This window comes from Equus asinus, chromosome 25 (assembly GCF_041296235.1).
Source record: "Equus asinus isolate D_3611 breed Donkey chromosome 25, EquAss-T2T_v2, whole genome shotgun sequence".
Lineage (NCBI taxonomy): Eukaryota > Metazoa > Chordata > Mammalia > Perissodactyla > Equidae > Equus > Equus asinus.
The window spans coordinates 15,974,535-15,987,888 of NC_091814.1; the positions used below are offsets into that span (position 1 = coordinate 15,974,535).

At 55.4% G+C, this 13,354-nt stretch overlaps 2 protein-coding genes across 6 annotated transcripts; both read right to left on the bottom strand.

Annotated features, from left to right (window-relative positions):
• Nucleotides 1-2,241: 2,241 nt before the first annotated feature.
• Nucleotides 2,242-8,367, bottom strand: S100A16 (S100 calcium binding protein A16). 4 transcript variants are annotated; one of them, XM_014864970.3, is made up of 4 exons: nucleotides 8,150-8,357; nucleotides 5,452-5,561; nucleotides 3,302-3,479; nucleotides 2,242-3,021 (listed from the first exon to the last, which is right to left on the bottom strand). In XM_014864970.3, exons 3-4 carry the CDS (start codon nucleotides 3,452-3,454, stop codon nucleotides 2,863-2,865), a joined length of 312 nt encoding a protein of 103 aa, XP_014720456.1. In that variant the 5' UTR covers nucleotides 3,455-3,479; nucleotides 5,452-5,561; nucleotides 8,150-8,357; the 3' UTR covers nucleotides 2,242-2,862. The 4 variants fall into 4 exon arrangements, with proteins under 4 accessions (XP_014720456.1, XP_070353305.1, XP_014720454.1 ...); XM_070497204.1 differs by lacking the exon at nucleotides 8,150-8,357 and adding an exon at nucleotides 5,662-5,776; XM_014864968.3 differs by lacking the exon at nucleotides 5,452-5,561 and having other exon boundaries at nucleotides 8,150-8,367.
• A 1,072-nt stretch (nucleotides 8,368-9,439) lies between these two features.
• Nucleotides 9,440-11,769, bottom strand: S100A14 (S100 calcium binding protein A14). Of its 2 annotated transcripts, none has more exons than XM_014864967.3 (4): nucleotides 11,522-11,769; nucleotides 11,042-11,148; nucleotides 10,463-10,609; nucleotides 9,440-10,240 (listed from the first exon to the last, which is right to left on the bottom strand). In XM_014864967.3, the coding sequence occupies exons 2-4, from the start codon at nucleotides 11,069-11,071 to the stop codon at nucleotides 10,103-10,105; spliced, it is 315 nt and encodes a 104-aa protein (XP_014720453.2). In that variant the 5' UTR covers nucleotides 11,072-11,148; nucleotides 11,522-11,769; the 3' UTR covers nucleotides 9,440-10,102. The 2 variants fall into 2 exon arrangements, with proteins under 2 accessions (XP_014720453.2, XP_044613578.2); XM_044757643.2 differs by lacking the exon at nucleotides 11,522-11,769 and adding an exon at nucleotides 11,407-11,448.
• Between the last annotated feature and the right edge of the window lie 1,585 nt (nucleotides 11,770-13,354).

Below are 13,354 nucleotides of genomic sequence, written 5' to 3' on the forward strand. Positions count from 1 at the left end.
GTCTTCCTCAGCAAAAAAGAGGAGTATTGGCGGCAGATGTTAGCTCAGGGCTAATCTTCCTCAAAAAAACAAATGGACAAAGGACTTGAATAGACGTATCTCCAACACAGATATAAAATGGTCAACAAGCCCTTGAAAAGAGGCTCAATATCACTAATCATCAGGGAAATGCAAATCAAAACCATGAGATATCATCTCACACTCATTAGGATAGCTACTATCAGAAAAACAGAAAATAACAAGCGTTGGCAAGAATATGAAGAAATTGGAACCCTTGTGTACTGTTGGTGCAAATGTAAAATAATGCAAACAGGATGGAGTTTCCTCAGAATTTTGAAACTAGAACTACCATATAATCCAGCAATTCCACTTCTGAGTATACATACGAAAGAATTGAAAACTGGATCTTGAAAAGATTAGCACTACTTTGTTTTTTGCAGCATTTTTCGCAATAGCCAAGATGTAGAAGGCACCTAACGCCCATTGACACATGAATCATAAAGAAACTGTGGTCTATACATCCAATGTAATATTTTAAATATTATTTAAAATGAAGGAAATGCGACATATGCAACAACATGCATGAACCTTGAGGACTTTATTCTAAGTGACATAAGCCAATCACAAAGAGACAAATACTGCATGGTTCCACTTATATGAGGGACCTAAAGTAATGAAACTCGCAGAGGCAGAAAGTAGAATGGTGGTGGGCAGGGGCCGAGGGGAGGGGGAGATGGGGAGCTGTTCCCTGGGTATAGAGTTTCAATCACTCAAAATGAAAAAATTTTAGAGATCTACCATAAAGCAATGTACATATAGTTAATACTGTGATGTACACTTAAAATTTGTTAAGACGGTACGTTTATTTTGTGTTTTTTACCACAATAAAATATATATGTGATAAGATTCCCCCCTCAAAAAAATGTGAACAAGTTCTTCTTCTCCATCCAGTCAAGGCAGAAGATCAAGAGCAACCCCCGGGGCAGATGAAGGGTAAGCCTTCTATTTTTAGCTGGGGAAGGGTTGCTGTGAAGGAGAGGTGGGAAGGGAGACCAGCATGCTGCCTGGACTGCAGGCTGTTCTGAGGCAGACCAGTTTTAGAAGGTTGAGGATCTGTAAAGGGATTGCAATAAATTTGTCTGTGCATCTTTTGAAAAATCTTAAACCTTGGGGTACACTGCCCCAGGCGAAAATCACTGATCCAAGTCTCTGCAGGCTGGACTTCCTGCCTGTTTCTCTGCCTTCCCATGAGGTAGGGTCTCTCCCTGGCAGGGGCTCCCTCAGGGCAAGAGCAGTAGAGAACAGAGAAGCTGGCATTGTCCCTCCAGCAGCTACAAGTTATGGTTTCCTTTTCCCCTCCCAGTTTCACTCTGGTTGACTGAACCATCTTTTCTCTTCTTTCTCTTTGGCTGAGACAGACTCACCCCTGAGCTAACATCTGTGCTAATCTTTCTCTATTTTGTATGTGGGTTGCTGCCACAACACAGCCACTGACAAGCGATGTAGGTCCAGGCCCAGGAACCAAACCTGGGCCACCCAAGTGGGGCATGCTGAACTTAACCACTAGGTCATGGGGCCGGCCCCCACAACCCTCTTTTCTTGCACTCCTTCTTTCCCACCCCACAAACTTCTCTGAGTATTAGAATAATCCATTGATGAGGACTCAGGGTCTCAGGGCTGCTCGTGACCCAAGACTGAAGGTGGTGGCCCCTCTCTCATGAAATTGCAGTGAGGACTAAATGGGACACACTCTGTGCCTGGACATAGAATATGAGTCTGAGGGCCAGCCCAGTGGTGCAGGGGTTAAGTTCACACATTCTGCTTCGGGGGCCCGGGGTTCGCCAGTTCAGATCCCGGGTGCAGACATGGCACCACTTGACAAGCCACACTGTGGCAGGCGTCCCACATGTAAAGTAGAGGAAGATGGGCATGCATGTTAGCTTAGGGCAAGTCTTCCTCAGCGAAAAAAAAAAAAGAGGAGGATTGGCAGCAGATGTTAACTCAGGGCTAATCTTCCTCAAAAAAAAAAGAGTCTGAGTCTGGGCTGTGAGGGCCCAGAGATGGGGACATATGGCCTTCGGCCCTTCATGGAGCAGGAGGGACGTTGCTGCTGGCCCAGGGCTGACAGCACCTGCTGGAACCCAGGAGTTGTGGCTTCTTTCTTGCTCTGCCCTTGGGGTTTCTCAGTGAGATTCCCATTTGCCTCCGGGCCCAGGGTAAAGACCACCAATGCATGAGAGGTTCCAAGGAGTGGAAAGGTTTTAATGAGCATCACAAAAGGACCCAGTGAGAGGGATACAGACTCCAAATCCAGCCTTTATAGTCATTGTTTCAGTGGCTAAGCAGGAGGGAGGGGCTCAACCCTGCTTAGCTGTTCCCAGACCTAGAGGTAGCTGGAGAGGAGACCCTGGAAGTGTTCTCTACCCAACAGAGGGGCTAAAGGAAAGGGGAGAGGTCTCTGCTGCTGCCAGGAGCAGGGAGACCTCAATCAGCAAGCTGACCTCCAGAGGTCAGCAGAGACCCAGAAGCAGGCAGGAACATCAGACATTGGAAGGATAGATGGACTGAATAGGTGAGAAAACTCTCAGGGATCCCCAAACAGCATTGAGATCTCACAGAGGGGCCCCCCGGGGCCTGCTGGCTCCAAGGACTGAGACCCTTAAGGAGGTACCCCCAGACTGAGACACTCACAAAGGGGCCCCGACATCCCCCCTTCCCTGTTCAGCAAGGGTCAGGAGAAGGTCTGCCAGGAGAAGTGAGGACAGAGGCCTGGGTGGGCGGGAGGCTGAGGGGGGAGCCTGGAAAGAACATCAGGGGCTGGGTATTGGGGCAGTGCCATGAAGGGACAGAGGGAGGGGTCCTCTAGCTGCTGCTCTGTTGCTCCTGCTGGCGGATAAGGTTGGCAATGGGACTAGTGATACCACCTATCAAGGTCCAGTACTCGTCAAAGCTGATGCGCCCGTCGTGGTTGGCGTCCAGGTTCTGGATGAGCTTGTCAGCAGCCTTTCGGTTTCCTGTGTCCTAGGGAGGAACCAGGATCAGCAATGCTGAGGGTGATAGCCCCAAAGATCCATCAGGCAGGACCCTAGACAGTCTCAGGATCTGGCCTGGGCAGCTGCTGCCCTTGGAAAATGAGAACACAGCCCTCACTGGCTCAGGCCCAGGTACCCCGAGAGGACAGAGGACTGGGTGAGGTTGAGACCCCAGTTTGGGGGGATAACTCTGAAAGTACAGCAGCTACACTGGGGAAGGATACCCTGAGAGGATAAAGGCTTCGGGGGCTTGGGTGAGGGGAACTTACTGTCAGCATATGATTGAGCTCTTTCTGAAGCATCTTCCGGAAGCTGCTCTTGCTGATCTTGTTCTTGACCAGGCTGTGCTTGGACACGTATTTGTAGAAGTTTTCCACCAGCACGACGACCGCCTTCTCCAGCTCCGTGTAGCTGTCCGCCATCTTACTGCCTCACTCCTCGTGGGGCCTGGGCACCATGAGAAGGGAATATAAGAGACCCCGTGGGCCAAACCTCCTCCTGTCTCTCTGCCCTTGTCCTCCTCCCGCATGCCTCCTCCCCCTGCGCCCTTGGTGGCCAGGCTGGCTGGTCCTCAGGAGGAGGGAGGAGGCAGGAGGCAGGGAAAGGGGGTTACAGAGAGGGTGTGGGGGTGGGCCTGGAATGACAACTATGTGGCTCCTCTAATCCAGGTGTTCCCCAGCTCAACTGCTTCAACAGGTTCTTTAGGCCCTTCCCCAGCCCCAGGCACTGGGCTTGTCAGAGCCCCAGTGAGAGCAAGAGGCTCCCGTGGGAAGAGGAGCAAAGTAAGCGACCATCCCTCTGCCCTCTCCACGTCTGGCCCACGCAGGACACCTACCCTGGGGCCAAGCATAGCTAGGAGCTGCCAGGATGAGCCAAGGGGCCTGGGGGGACAGGAGCCATCATCCACTACCCCCACAACTGTCTGAGACCCCAGCCCCAGGCAGCAAAGCAGGAGGTAGGAACCTAGGCCCTCCCCAATCCCTTCAGCCAGGTTCCTGGACAGGGAGCCCAGGGTCTCAGGCTGCCCGTCTCTGGGAAAGGACAATGTCCTGATCCACCAAGTCAGACTTTGTACAGGCCCCCAGCCACACCCTGCTGGCCTATCCTCCCTCACACCTACTCCGAAATGTACAGCAGGACGCAAAGACCCCCCACTCCATTACCTAAGGAGGAGCCAGGCCCTCTTCTGCCCCAGATGGAGATGGAGCCGCAGCAGCCAGAGGCCACACACGTCACCCCCTGGCCCCAGGACAAAAGGCACTCACATCCCGAGCGGATACAGCCTACTGAATAACAGGATATGAAGGGAGCAGGCGGGTCTACTCTGTGAGTCGCCGCCCATGCCCAGAGCCCCCCCAAGTGAACCCTGGCAAATGAGCCTCCCCTCCCGCCCCAAGCCCAGGAATGAGCTGCAGCTGCCCTGTCCATTGGGTCCTGGCAAGGGAAGGTGGACACAGCCACCCTCAGAGCCTGGGCATCCCACTGTCTGATTTGGAAGGGAGATCTGCTTTGCCAGGCCCCACCGCAGCCCCTGCCCCTGCCACCTGCTTTCTAATCCCCCTTGTGGCCGTCCCTCCTCCGGTGCCCACTGCTCTGCCCTCTGCACCTAGCTGAAGCCCGTCCAAATCACACGTCCCACGGAAGCCTGCCCTACCCCTGCCCTCAGCACTCTCCTCTGCTGGCTCCCGTGGACTCTCAGCCAGCATTGTCTGGGGCCCACAAACTGATGTGGCCCCAGTCCCTTCCTGCATCTTGTCTCCCCAACACCAGACATTCTTTGAGGCAAGGATAGGGTTTCTTACATGCAGCCATTGTATTCTCTGAACCAAACAGCAGAACTCACAGACTTTAGGACCACTTTTTTAAAATCCTGGATATACAACCTCCCAGCATCTCTCCTCTCCCACGTTGCCGGGCCCAATCCTCACTCAAGGTGGATGTTCTATAAATATTCCACATCCTTCCAGCCCTGATACCAGGTACCCAAGGGCCCTGGCCACGCTTCTAAGATTTTTCTTTGACAAAGCTTTTTCTGAAGGAAGAACGGTTCCCAGACAGACTAAGGCAGGATGCAGGAAGGAAGGAGAGGGGTCAGGCTGGGGCATCTCTGACCAGGAATCCTGCCCTTCTCTCCTCTGCCTTGTCCATCTGACCATTCTAGTCTGTGGCCAAAAGGATGAAGTATGGAACCAGATCTGCAGGAAACCACATTCTTTTTCCATGCTCTTTATTTATTAAGTGTGTAACTGTGTGGTTCAATGTTTATATCTTTGTAAGACTTCCATACAAACACTCTAACATTCACAGATGAGGAGGAAAATAATTTTGCAATCCACGAACTGTCTGCTCTCCTGCCCTTGGGTGAGGAGTAGCCCAGGCCCATGACCAGCATGCTGGGAATTCTGAAAATTGTACCCACCTCAGCAAGAACTGTGGCAAGCCTACTCCCAGCTGGCCTTGGGAGTGGGGAGAGAGTTCAGAGAGCCCCACCCTTAACCATCCCAGACTTTGTTCTCTAAGTGAGGAATCCTGTGGGAAATAGTGAGGGAGAGGAAAGAGAAATAAGTCAGTTTTGGGGGTGGTGTGCCTCTGCCCCTCTCCTCCTTAGCCCGCTCACCCGTCCCACTACCTGTCTTCTTGGAGTCTTGTTTCTCTAACCAAGGGAGCCTCCTCCTGCCCTTCCTCCACACCAGCCTCTCCCCACCTGGCAAGACACAGGTGAGCACCCAGAAGACAGCTCACCCATCTGCTGTCAGGTACATGGTCACACCAGAGAGGTCGCTTCAGCATCTCTAGGCTTCAGTTCCCAGGCCTCCCACTAGTCTGCCCCCCAACCTGCTTCTAGTCAAATGGGCAACTCCAGAGATAATCATCTGGGTAAGTGCTTTTCTGAAGTTTTTCTGAAGGAAGGGTGTCAAGAGTGGGATAGTCAGGTGTCATTACTCTCTTCCTTCCTCCCTCCCCTGGGGGCCAGGAGAAGGACTCTGCCACCACACACTTCCTACAGTCACCTGCTCCTCCTGCCTGCCCCGTACTCCTCCCATGAGCCAGGTTGGAGGGTCCCTAGGGTGGGGTTGGCAGGGGCGGGGGGAGGGGGTGCTTCCCATCAGCACCTGACTCAGAAGGGTAGGGCAGGAGGTAGGTCCTGCATTGACTTTGCCACAGGTAGATCGTGACTTGAGAGAGGGGGGAGGTGGACATGTACCTTGGAGCCTTCCAAAACAATGGAAATGGAGGGACCACTTGTTCTCCAAAGGGCGCTCTCCCCTGGGGCCCCCAGCCCTTCCCCAGTGTTCTCATTGTCTTCTCCTTGGCTGATTCATCGTTGAGCAACCAAGAGGCCCCTACCTCCACTCCACCCACCTCAGCCCAGCTTGCTGACTTCTCTAAAAGCCCATATTGCCCTGACACCTTGCCCTTGGGTCTTAGCCACACAAGCCCGGCCCTCCCACCCCAGGTTCTGGGCCCAACCCCTCCAAGTGCTTCCTAACCACCCTCCATCCCTTCGACTCCCCAGTCCACTTCAATGTGGAGCTCAACATCCACCACATCCTCCAAAATTCACCTTCTCTTCCCACCCCAACACACACTTTTTGAGTCTTAAATTGTTTCCAAGTGTTGGGATAGGTCCCTGGCCTCCCATGCCTCCTGGTCACCATCCTCTCTAGGGCCCAGCCTACTCTCAAGCCTAAACTAGGCATTCTCTGTGTCCCTTCCTTCCACCTCAAATTCGTTCACTCATTTCTTCATTTGCTTACTCATTCATTCACTAATTCATTTATTCATTCTCATTCATTCACCTACTCGTTCTCTCATTCATTCCTTCATCTCCTTCTTAATTCACTCCTTTGCCGCAACAGCCTTCGATCCCCAGGGGAGGAGCAATCTGCCCTGTGCCCCTAACACTTTCCTCTATCTGCAAGGCTGTTTCAGACTCACATCTCCAGCCTCAACAGCCCCGTTCTCTGCTCTCTTTTCTCAGGCTCCATTCCCAGTGCCAGAGGCTAGTATCTCGCACAAGTGTCCCTGCCCCACCCCTCCCCACCCTCACGAGACTCACTGCATCTACTTCACACATACACATACATGGAGCAAGGAATTCTGTCATTCCTGACCCCCTCTGCTTGGGTGACCCATCTACCTGCCACCCACTTCTGCTTTCGGAGCACGTAGCCAGAGGAAAAAGCCTGCTCCTCTGAAATGTTTTCCAGACAAGTGAAGTTGGAGGAGTTTGGTGTGGACACACTGACATGCGCTGCTGCCCCTGCCTCACCAACACCCAGACAGCTTTTTACACAGGATGGGGAAAGGCTATGCCTCACTCCCCAACACCTCCAGGGCTCCCTCTCCCAGCACCCCTGCCCTCACCCCACCCCACAGCGCTGGGCAGCGGAATGCTCCTATAGTGCAGGTGGCTCCACCAAGCAAAGCCAGTCAAGTCAGAACCTGCCTGGGTCCTGAGGTGGAGGAGAAGCTGCCCAGGTCCAGGCCCCTCTCCCAGAGCTCCCAGGCTCCCGGGAGGCCTCACCCAGGCTCCTCCCAGCTCCCATTGTCCCTCCCAAGGAACAGCTCCCAGAGCACAATGGGGCCTGCGGCCAGGGACCTGCCTGAGTCCCAAGGTGGAGAAAAGCCACCTCAGCACCTGTTTCCTCTCCTTGGGCTCTCGGACTCCCTGGGCCCCCCCTGGCTCCTCCTGGACTCCATCACCTCTCCCAGGACGCAGCTCCCAGAGCTCAGTGAGGCCTCTGGCCAGGGTCTGACCACCCCTCAACCCCCACCAACACGCATTTGCCCTTTCTCTGTTAGGGGGTGATCAGAGCAGCTGTGGGCAAAACTCCCAAACACTCTGCCTGGTGGCCTAGACCCTGGACAGGAGCCCAGTCAGCTGCTGGGCCGGGAGGGGGTCTCCCTACCCTGTCCACTCCTCTGCAGGCCTCTCCAGCCCTCAGTCCCACCAGAACTCTCCATTCCCGTACCAGCCTTGAAAGTTAACAATTAACGAAACCTTCCTGCCCAGTCTCTGGCAGGCCCCCTTCCCTGCCCCTTCTCCTGGCCTCCCAAGCCTGTGGGGCCCCCCAGTAGCCGCGGACCTCCAAGGACTGGCCTGGGGTGCTCACCTGCCTCTCCAGTCCACCTCCTCTCCAGCAAGGCTCTGGGGCCTGGGCTCTGGCACTGCCAAGCTTCTCCCCGCTCAGCCCAGCCAGGACTCCTCCCCGCTGCACTCCCAGAGTCTGTCCCACTCCCTCCCGGCCCTGCCTGGCTGAGCTGGCTCTGTGGGGAGGTAGTGACTGAGCTCCCTCTTGACTTGGCCCTGGGGTTGGGCCCTTGTTAAAGCGATACACACCTTTTTTAACACCCCTCCACCCCAACCCCAGAGGGAGTGGTAGAAGCTGGAACTCCCCCAACCCCACCCTCCTAGCCCTGAACGGCCTGAGCAGAACCTACAAGGTGGATAAAGGAAGGGAAAGACTGTCACCTGCCCTTCTCACCTGGGTCACTGGGAGCCCAGTTTCAGGGGACCCCAATAGACAAGTTCAGCTGGCATTCCAGGCCAGCCTGGCTGGCCACAGAAACTTCCTTGCTGTTGGGGTTTCTGGAGTAATGCCTGATTTCTGTGGGCTCAAGTCAGAAAGTAGACACCAGGGACCAGATCTGGCCCCTTGGTCTTCCGTCTCCAGTTCAGCCCACCAGAAGATCCTGGCACCCATCCCTGGGGCCTCTCATGGGCAGCAGAGGACTCCTCTGGAAATGCCCCTCCATCCTCTCCCCAAGACATCCAAGGAAACTGTCCAGTTTGACATCCCTATCCGGAGGTAACAGCTGAAACCAGAGGGGACCTATTCACCCACTCCAAAAGTGGTGACTTCAGCTCACTGGACTCTTACTCCGTGTCAGGCCCTCTGCTAAGTACTTGACGTGATGCGTCACATTATCCTCCTAACAATCCTGTGGGGGAAGTACTATTAATATCCCCATTCTACAGATGAGGAGACTGATACTTTGACAGCATGCCCAAAGTTCCAAAGATAATAACTGGCAGAGCTGGGTCCAAACCCAGGCTGGGCAGCCTGTTTCTCAGTCTCACATTTCCCTGGCTACTAGTCAGCCAGGCTCCAGCACACCTGGGTTCATATCCTTTTCCCCAGGTGTGCACACACGCCCTCTTCTCCTGTCAGAGGGCCGGCTCACAGCAAAGAGAAGCCTATCCCTCAGAGGAGACCAAGTCTCCCATCTTTTTGGCCTGGTACCATCCTCAGCCTAAATCCACAGGGAAAAATGAGTCCCCATTCACTTCCACTGCCCACCACTGCCGCCCCACATCCCGTGCCGCCTGATGACTCTGCCATTCACCCCAACCTCCCCCCGTGGACCCATGGACCCCAGCTATGTCCAATCAAGGCAACATCTTTCACTTTTTCCATTTTTTTATTAATCAAATGATACAAAACAACCATCATTCTGTAAATGCCCAAGCACCCAGCTGGTCCTCTCATTCCCAAAGTCACACCCTCCTCAGCCTCTCCCCAACCCTGCTCTCTCTCTTCCCCTGCCCTAGCCCACGGACAGAGTCCTGGCAGGAGGCTGAGCAGAGCTGGGGGCAGGAAGGGCCAGCACTGGACAGAAACTACGGTTTGGGTTGGGGGAGAGATTAGGAGGGGTAGCTTCTCAGAGACCCTTTTTAGTACCAAATATCCAGCCCTATTCCCAGCTTTCTTCAATCATTTCCCACAGCCCAGCTGCTGTCTGCCCTTGCCCCACTACCAAGTTACTTGGCCCTCACACCATCCTTATCCCTCCAACATCCCTCCACATCCATCCCTGGCCCCAACCCGCCCCCTGAGCCTCCCTCTGGTGGAGACTCCTGGACCCATTAGCTCTATAGAGCTCCCAGGGATGAAGGGCACAGAGCCCCAGGGAGGGCCATTATAAATCTGAACCTTGCAGAGGTGAGGCAGGTGCGGGCTGGGGAACAGTGTGGTGGTACTGGAGAGAAGAGTTTTATTTCCAGGCCCACAGTCTCTAAAGTCCCCTTTCCCCCACATCCTCCCACAAATTCCAGGGGAAGCTTCTCAACTCCCCCGGACAGGGCTCTCCAGCTTCACACTCTTGGCGGCTTCTCCAATGAGTTCCCAGAAACTCCCGAACTCCAGTTTAGAGTCGTTACAGCTGCCCAAGTTGGCAATTTTCTCTTCCAGCCCACAGTTGCTCTGAGGGAAAGAAGACACCACAGCTCAGTGAGGCAGCACCTTCCAATCTTCCCACCCTACCCTGCCCAGGATCAGGAAGCAGGAGCCGAGCCTACCTGGCCCTGGCAAGGGGGAAGGGCTGGGAGTGGCTAGTGCCAGGGGCCGTGGCAGACTGTGTGGGGTCTGGAGCACTTATGTAGGAAGTCAGAGTACTGCCTGGGGTGGGGTCCACTCCCTCAGTACCGGCATAAGGTGGGGCAGCTGCTGGGTGACCAGGTCCTGCAGCTCAGAGGGCGTCAGCGTCTCCTTCCCACCCTCCACTGAGTACTGGTGGAAGTTCTTGATGAGGGTCTCAATGGCCTTCTCCACATCACTGAATTCCTGAGCATCCTGAGGGCGGGGGACATCACCCACGTCAGAGAGGCCACCCACCTTACAACACCCTGCTTCCCCAGGAGGCCAGCAAGGCAGAAGAGAGCTGGAAGGCACACAGGCTCCCGCCCACTCCAAAAGCCAGCATGCAGCCCCCTTCACCCCCACTGGCCTCAACCCTGAGCCACAAGTTGGACAAGGCCTCCTCCCCATTACACCCCGGCACCCAGGCAGGGCAGGTCCCAGCAAGCGGCCAGGCATCCTCTTCCTGGGAGGGCGCCATCTGCATCACCCTGTGTGGGCACCAGAGAGGGGCCTCAGGTCTCATACACAGGGTCTCAAGTGCAAAGCAAGGCCAAGGTGAGGGGGCAGAAGTCACTGAGGGACACAGACCCTCAGGGTGAAGGAGAGGAGTACAGAAGCAGAAAGGCCAGAAATGAATGCGCCCACCTCAGCAGTGGCTGACCGACACTGTCCCATGGTGCCCGTGCACTTGGTCCTTTGGTGAGCGTTTGGTGGTCCTATTGCCTGCCCCAGAGGAGCTGACGGCTCATGATCTGCTTAGAGGAGTGGGGAGGCCCAGGTAAGGGAAGAGCTCAGCATTTCTCAACTACCCCGTTTGGCTCCACCCCAGACACTCTGTGCCTCACCCAGTGGGTCAGAGCCAACTCCACACAAGGCCCTGTCCCTGCCCAGGGTCCGGGAGCTAAGGTCTGGCCCCTGGGCCAACCCATTGAGAGGAATCCCTTGGGCCTCACTTTAGCTTCACTCCTTCCACCTCCTCCAACCCCCCACCTCTGTTCCTACACACACACCAGCCTCCAGAACCTGGTCCCCAGCCCTTCCCCTGGCAGACTAGAGCAGGACAGGCTAAGTGTGCCCCCTAGACAGGGACAGCCCACTGGGGTGAAAAGCCCTGGGTCTCCTTACCTGCTGGCAGCCACTGAGACAAGACTGGAGGAGCCAGCTCACCTGAGCTCAGCTCTTATACCTGGGGGAAGGGAGGGGAGGCAAAGGGCTGGGCCTCATCCCTAAGCCACCCCTGCTATTGCAGCTGCCTGGGCTGTGAGCCAGCTGTGTGGGCCCCACCCTCCACTGGCCAGAGCTCCAAGAGTCGGCCCTCACCCCTGCCACGGGAGGGAATCATGGAGCGCTGGGTCTGAGACACCCCTGGCGTCAGACCAGCAGGCAGAGTGGAGGGGAGAGGGGAGGGGCGTTGTGGAGGGAGAGAAGGAGGGCTTGGAAACACTGTGGAGTCTAGCCTGGGAGGTGGGAGGGCCTTAAGGAACTATAGGGCAGGAAATTGGAAGGGCTCTGAGTCAATAACCTGGAAAGAAGGAGCAACAGAGGCTGATCCAGGCAGGGTTTGTGGCACAGAGGGAATGAGGGACGTGTGAGTTGAGAGAGGTTGTCAGGGCCCCTCTGTGCTTTGGTGTGTGTTGCACACGCGTGCACACACAGATACACTCACACACTCCTCCCACCACAGCCAATTGGGACAGTGGCACTCAAGCCTGCCCAGATCCCAGATCCCAGGCTTCCCCTGTCCTGATGGCAGAGATGAATGAGGACTCCGTCAGGAGGAAGGAGCCAGAGAAGGGCAGCCTGGTAGGGGGCCAGATGGGGTGCTGTCCTGACTTCCTTTCTGCTCCCCTCAGCTCAGCGTGCACATGTGGGTTATCTCAGACCCAAATGGGTTATCTGGCAGCAAACGACTTCTGCAAACTGGTTAGGCTGCCTGCTCCTCCCTCCCTCAGAACCCCATGATTTCCCTAACCCAGTGACTGCACAGTAAACTCCTTCCCAATCCAGCACCCAGGATGACATCCCAGGGAGCCTAGACGGTAGGTAGGTCCAGGACTCGGCACAACCCAAGTGGCTCTTCTCACCTGATGGGAGGAGGAAGGGAGAAGGGCAGGGAAGTCAGTGTGGGTCAGAGAACAGTTGGGGTGGGGCCGAGAGACCAAGTTCCTGGGCTCCTTTCCTAAACTCTGGGATCAGAGCATACCTCCCAGTGCCCCTCCCTGTGTCTCCTTCCAGGGCTCCCCTGTACTTTTGGCCTTAATAGGGGGTGTCTGTTAGTGTCCCAATGAAGGGACCCTCCAAGAGTGTCTCATTCTGAGAGTTCCTCTGAGAGGTCTGTCTGAGGACCTTTCCGAGGGTCTCTCAGTCTGAGGGCTTCTCCAAGAGTGCCTTAGCCTGGGGTCCGCCTGGGGGTCCCTCCTAGGGTCTTTCACTAAGGGGGAGCCCTGTGGAATGTCTCCACCAAGTGGCTCCTCAAAGAGTCCCAGCCTGGGGGTCCCTCTGAGGTCTCTCAGTCTGGGGGCACTTAGATGGAAGATCTCAACCCAGAACCCTTTCTCCGTGTGTGGTGGGGCACTTGTCTCAGCCTAAATGTTCCTCTGGAATAACAGTCCTGCTTAATGGACACCTGAATGGACAGCCCATGGAAGGCCCCACCTGCTGAGCTGCTCTGCCCCTGCTCCCTCTGGTGGCCCACAGTGCAAACCACATACCCCTCAAGCCAAGAAGCACAAGGAGAGTGGCGCCAGGGCACCCTAAAGTTCCGCTTCCTGCAGGACCACTGCTACCCTCCCTCCACAGCCCTCCAACCTGAACTTCCCATCCTTCTGCTTCACCCCTGCTAAGGAGGAAGGGAGGAGAGGAAGGCCTGGTGTTCCCAAACGCCCATCCAGCTAGGATCCCAGTTCATCACAGAGGTTCTGGAATTTCAAGCCAGTTCCACTTATTCTTGTCTTTTTT

Bases quoted from the DNA above. Each gene is read 5' to 3' on its own strand.
- S100A16 (XM_014864968.3), bottom strand. From the start codon at position 3,454: ATGGCGGACAGCTACACGGAGCTGGAGAAGGCGGTCGTCGTGCTGGTG. The intron at 3,022-3,301 runs GTAAGTTCCCCT...GTTCCTCCCTAG, and splicing joins AGCTCAATCATATGCTGACA to GACACAGGAAACCGAAAGGC.
- S100A14 (XM_014864967.3), bottom strand. From the start codon at position 11,071: ATGGGACAGTGTCGGTCAGCCACTGCTGAG. The intron at 10,610-11,041 runs GTGGGCGCATTC...CCCCGCCCTCAG, and splicing joins GTCGGTCAGCCACTGCTGAG to GATGCTCAGGAATTCAGTGA. The intron at 10,241-10,462 runs GTACTGAGGGAG...TCTTTCCCTCAG, and splicing joins AGCTGCCCCACCTTATGCCG to AGCAACTGTGGGCTGGAAGA.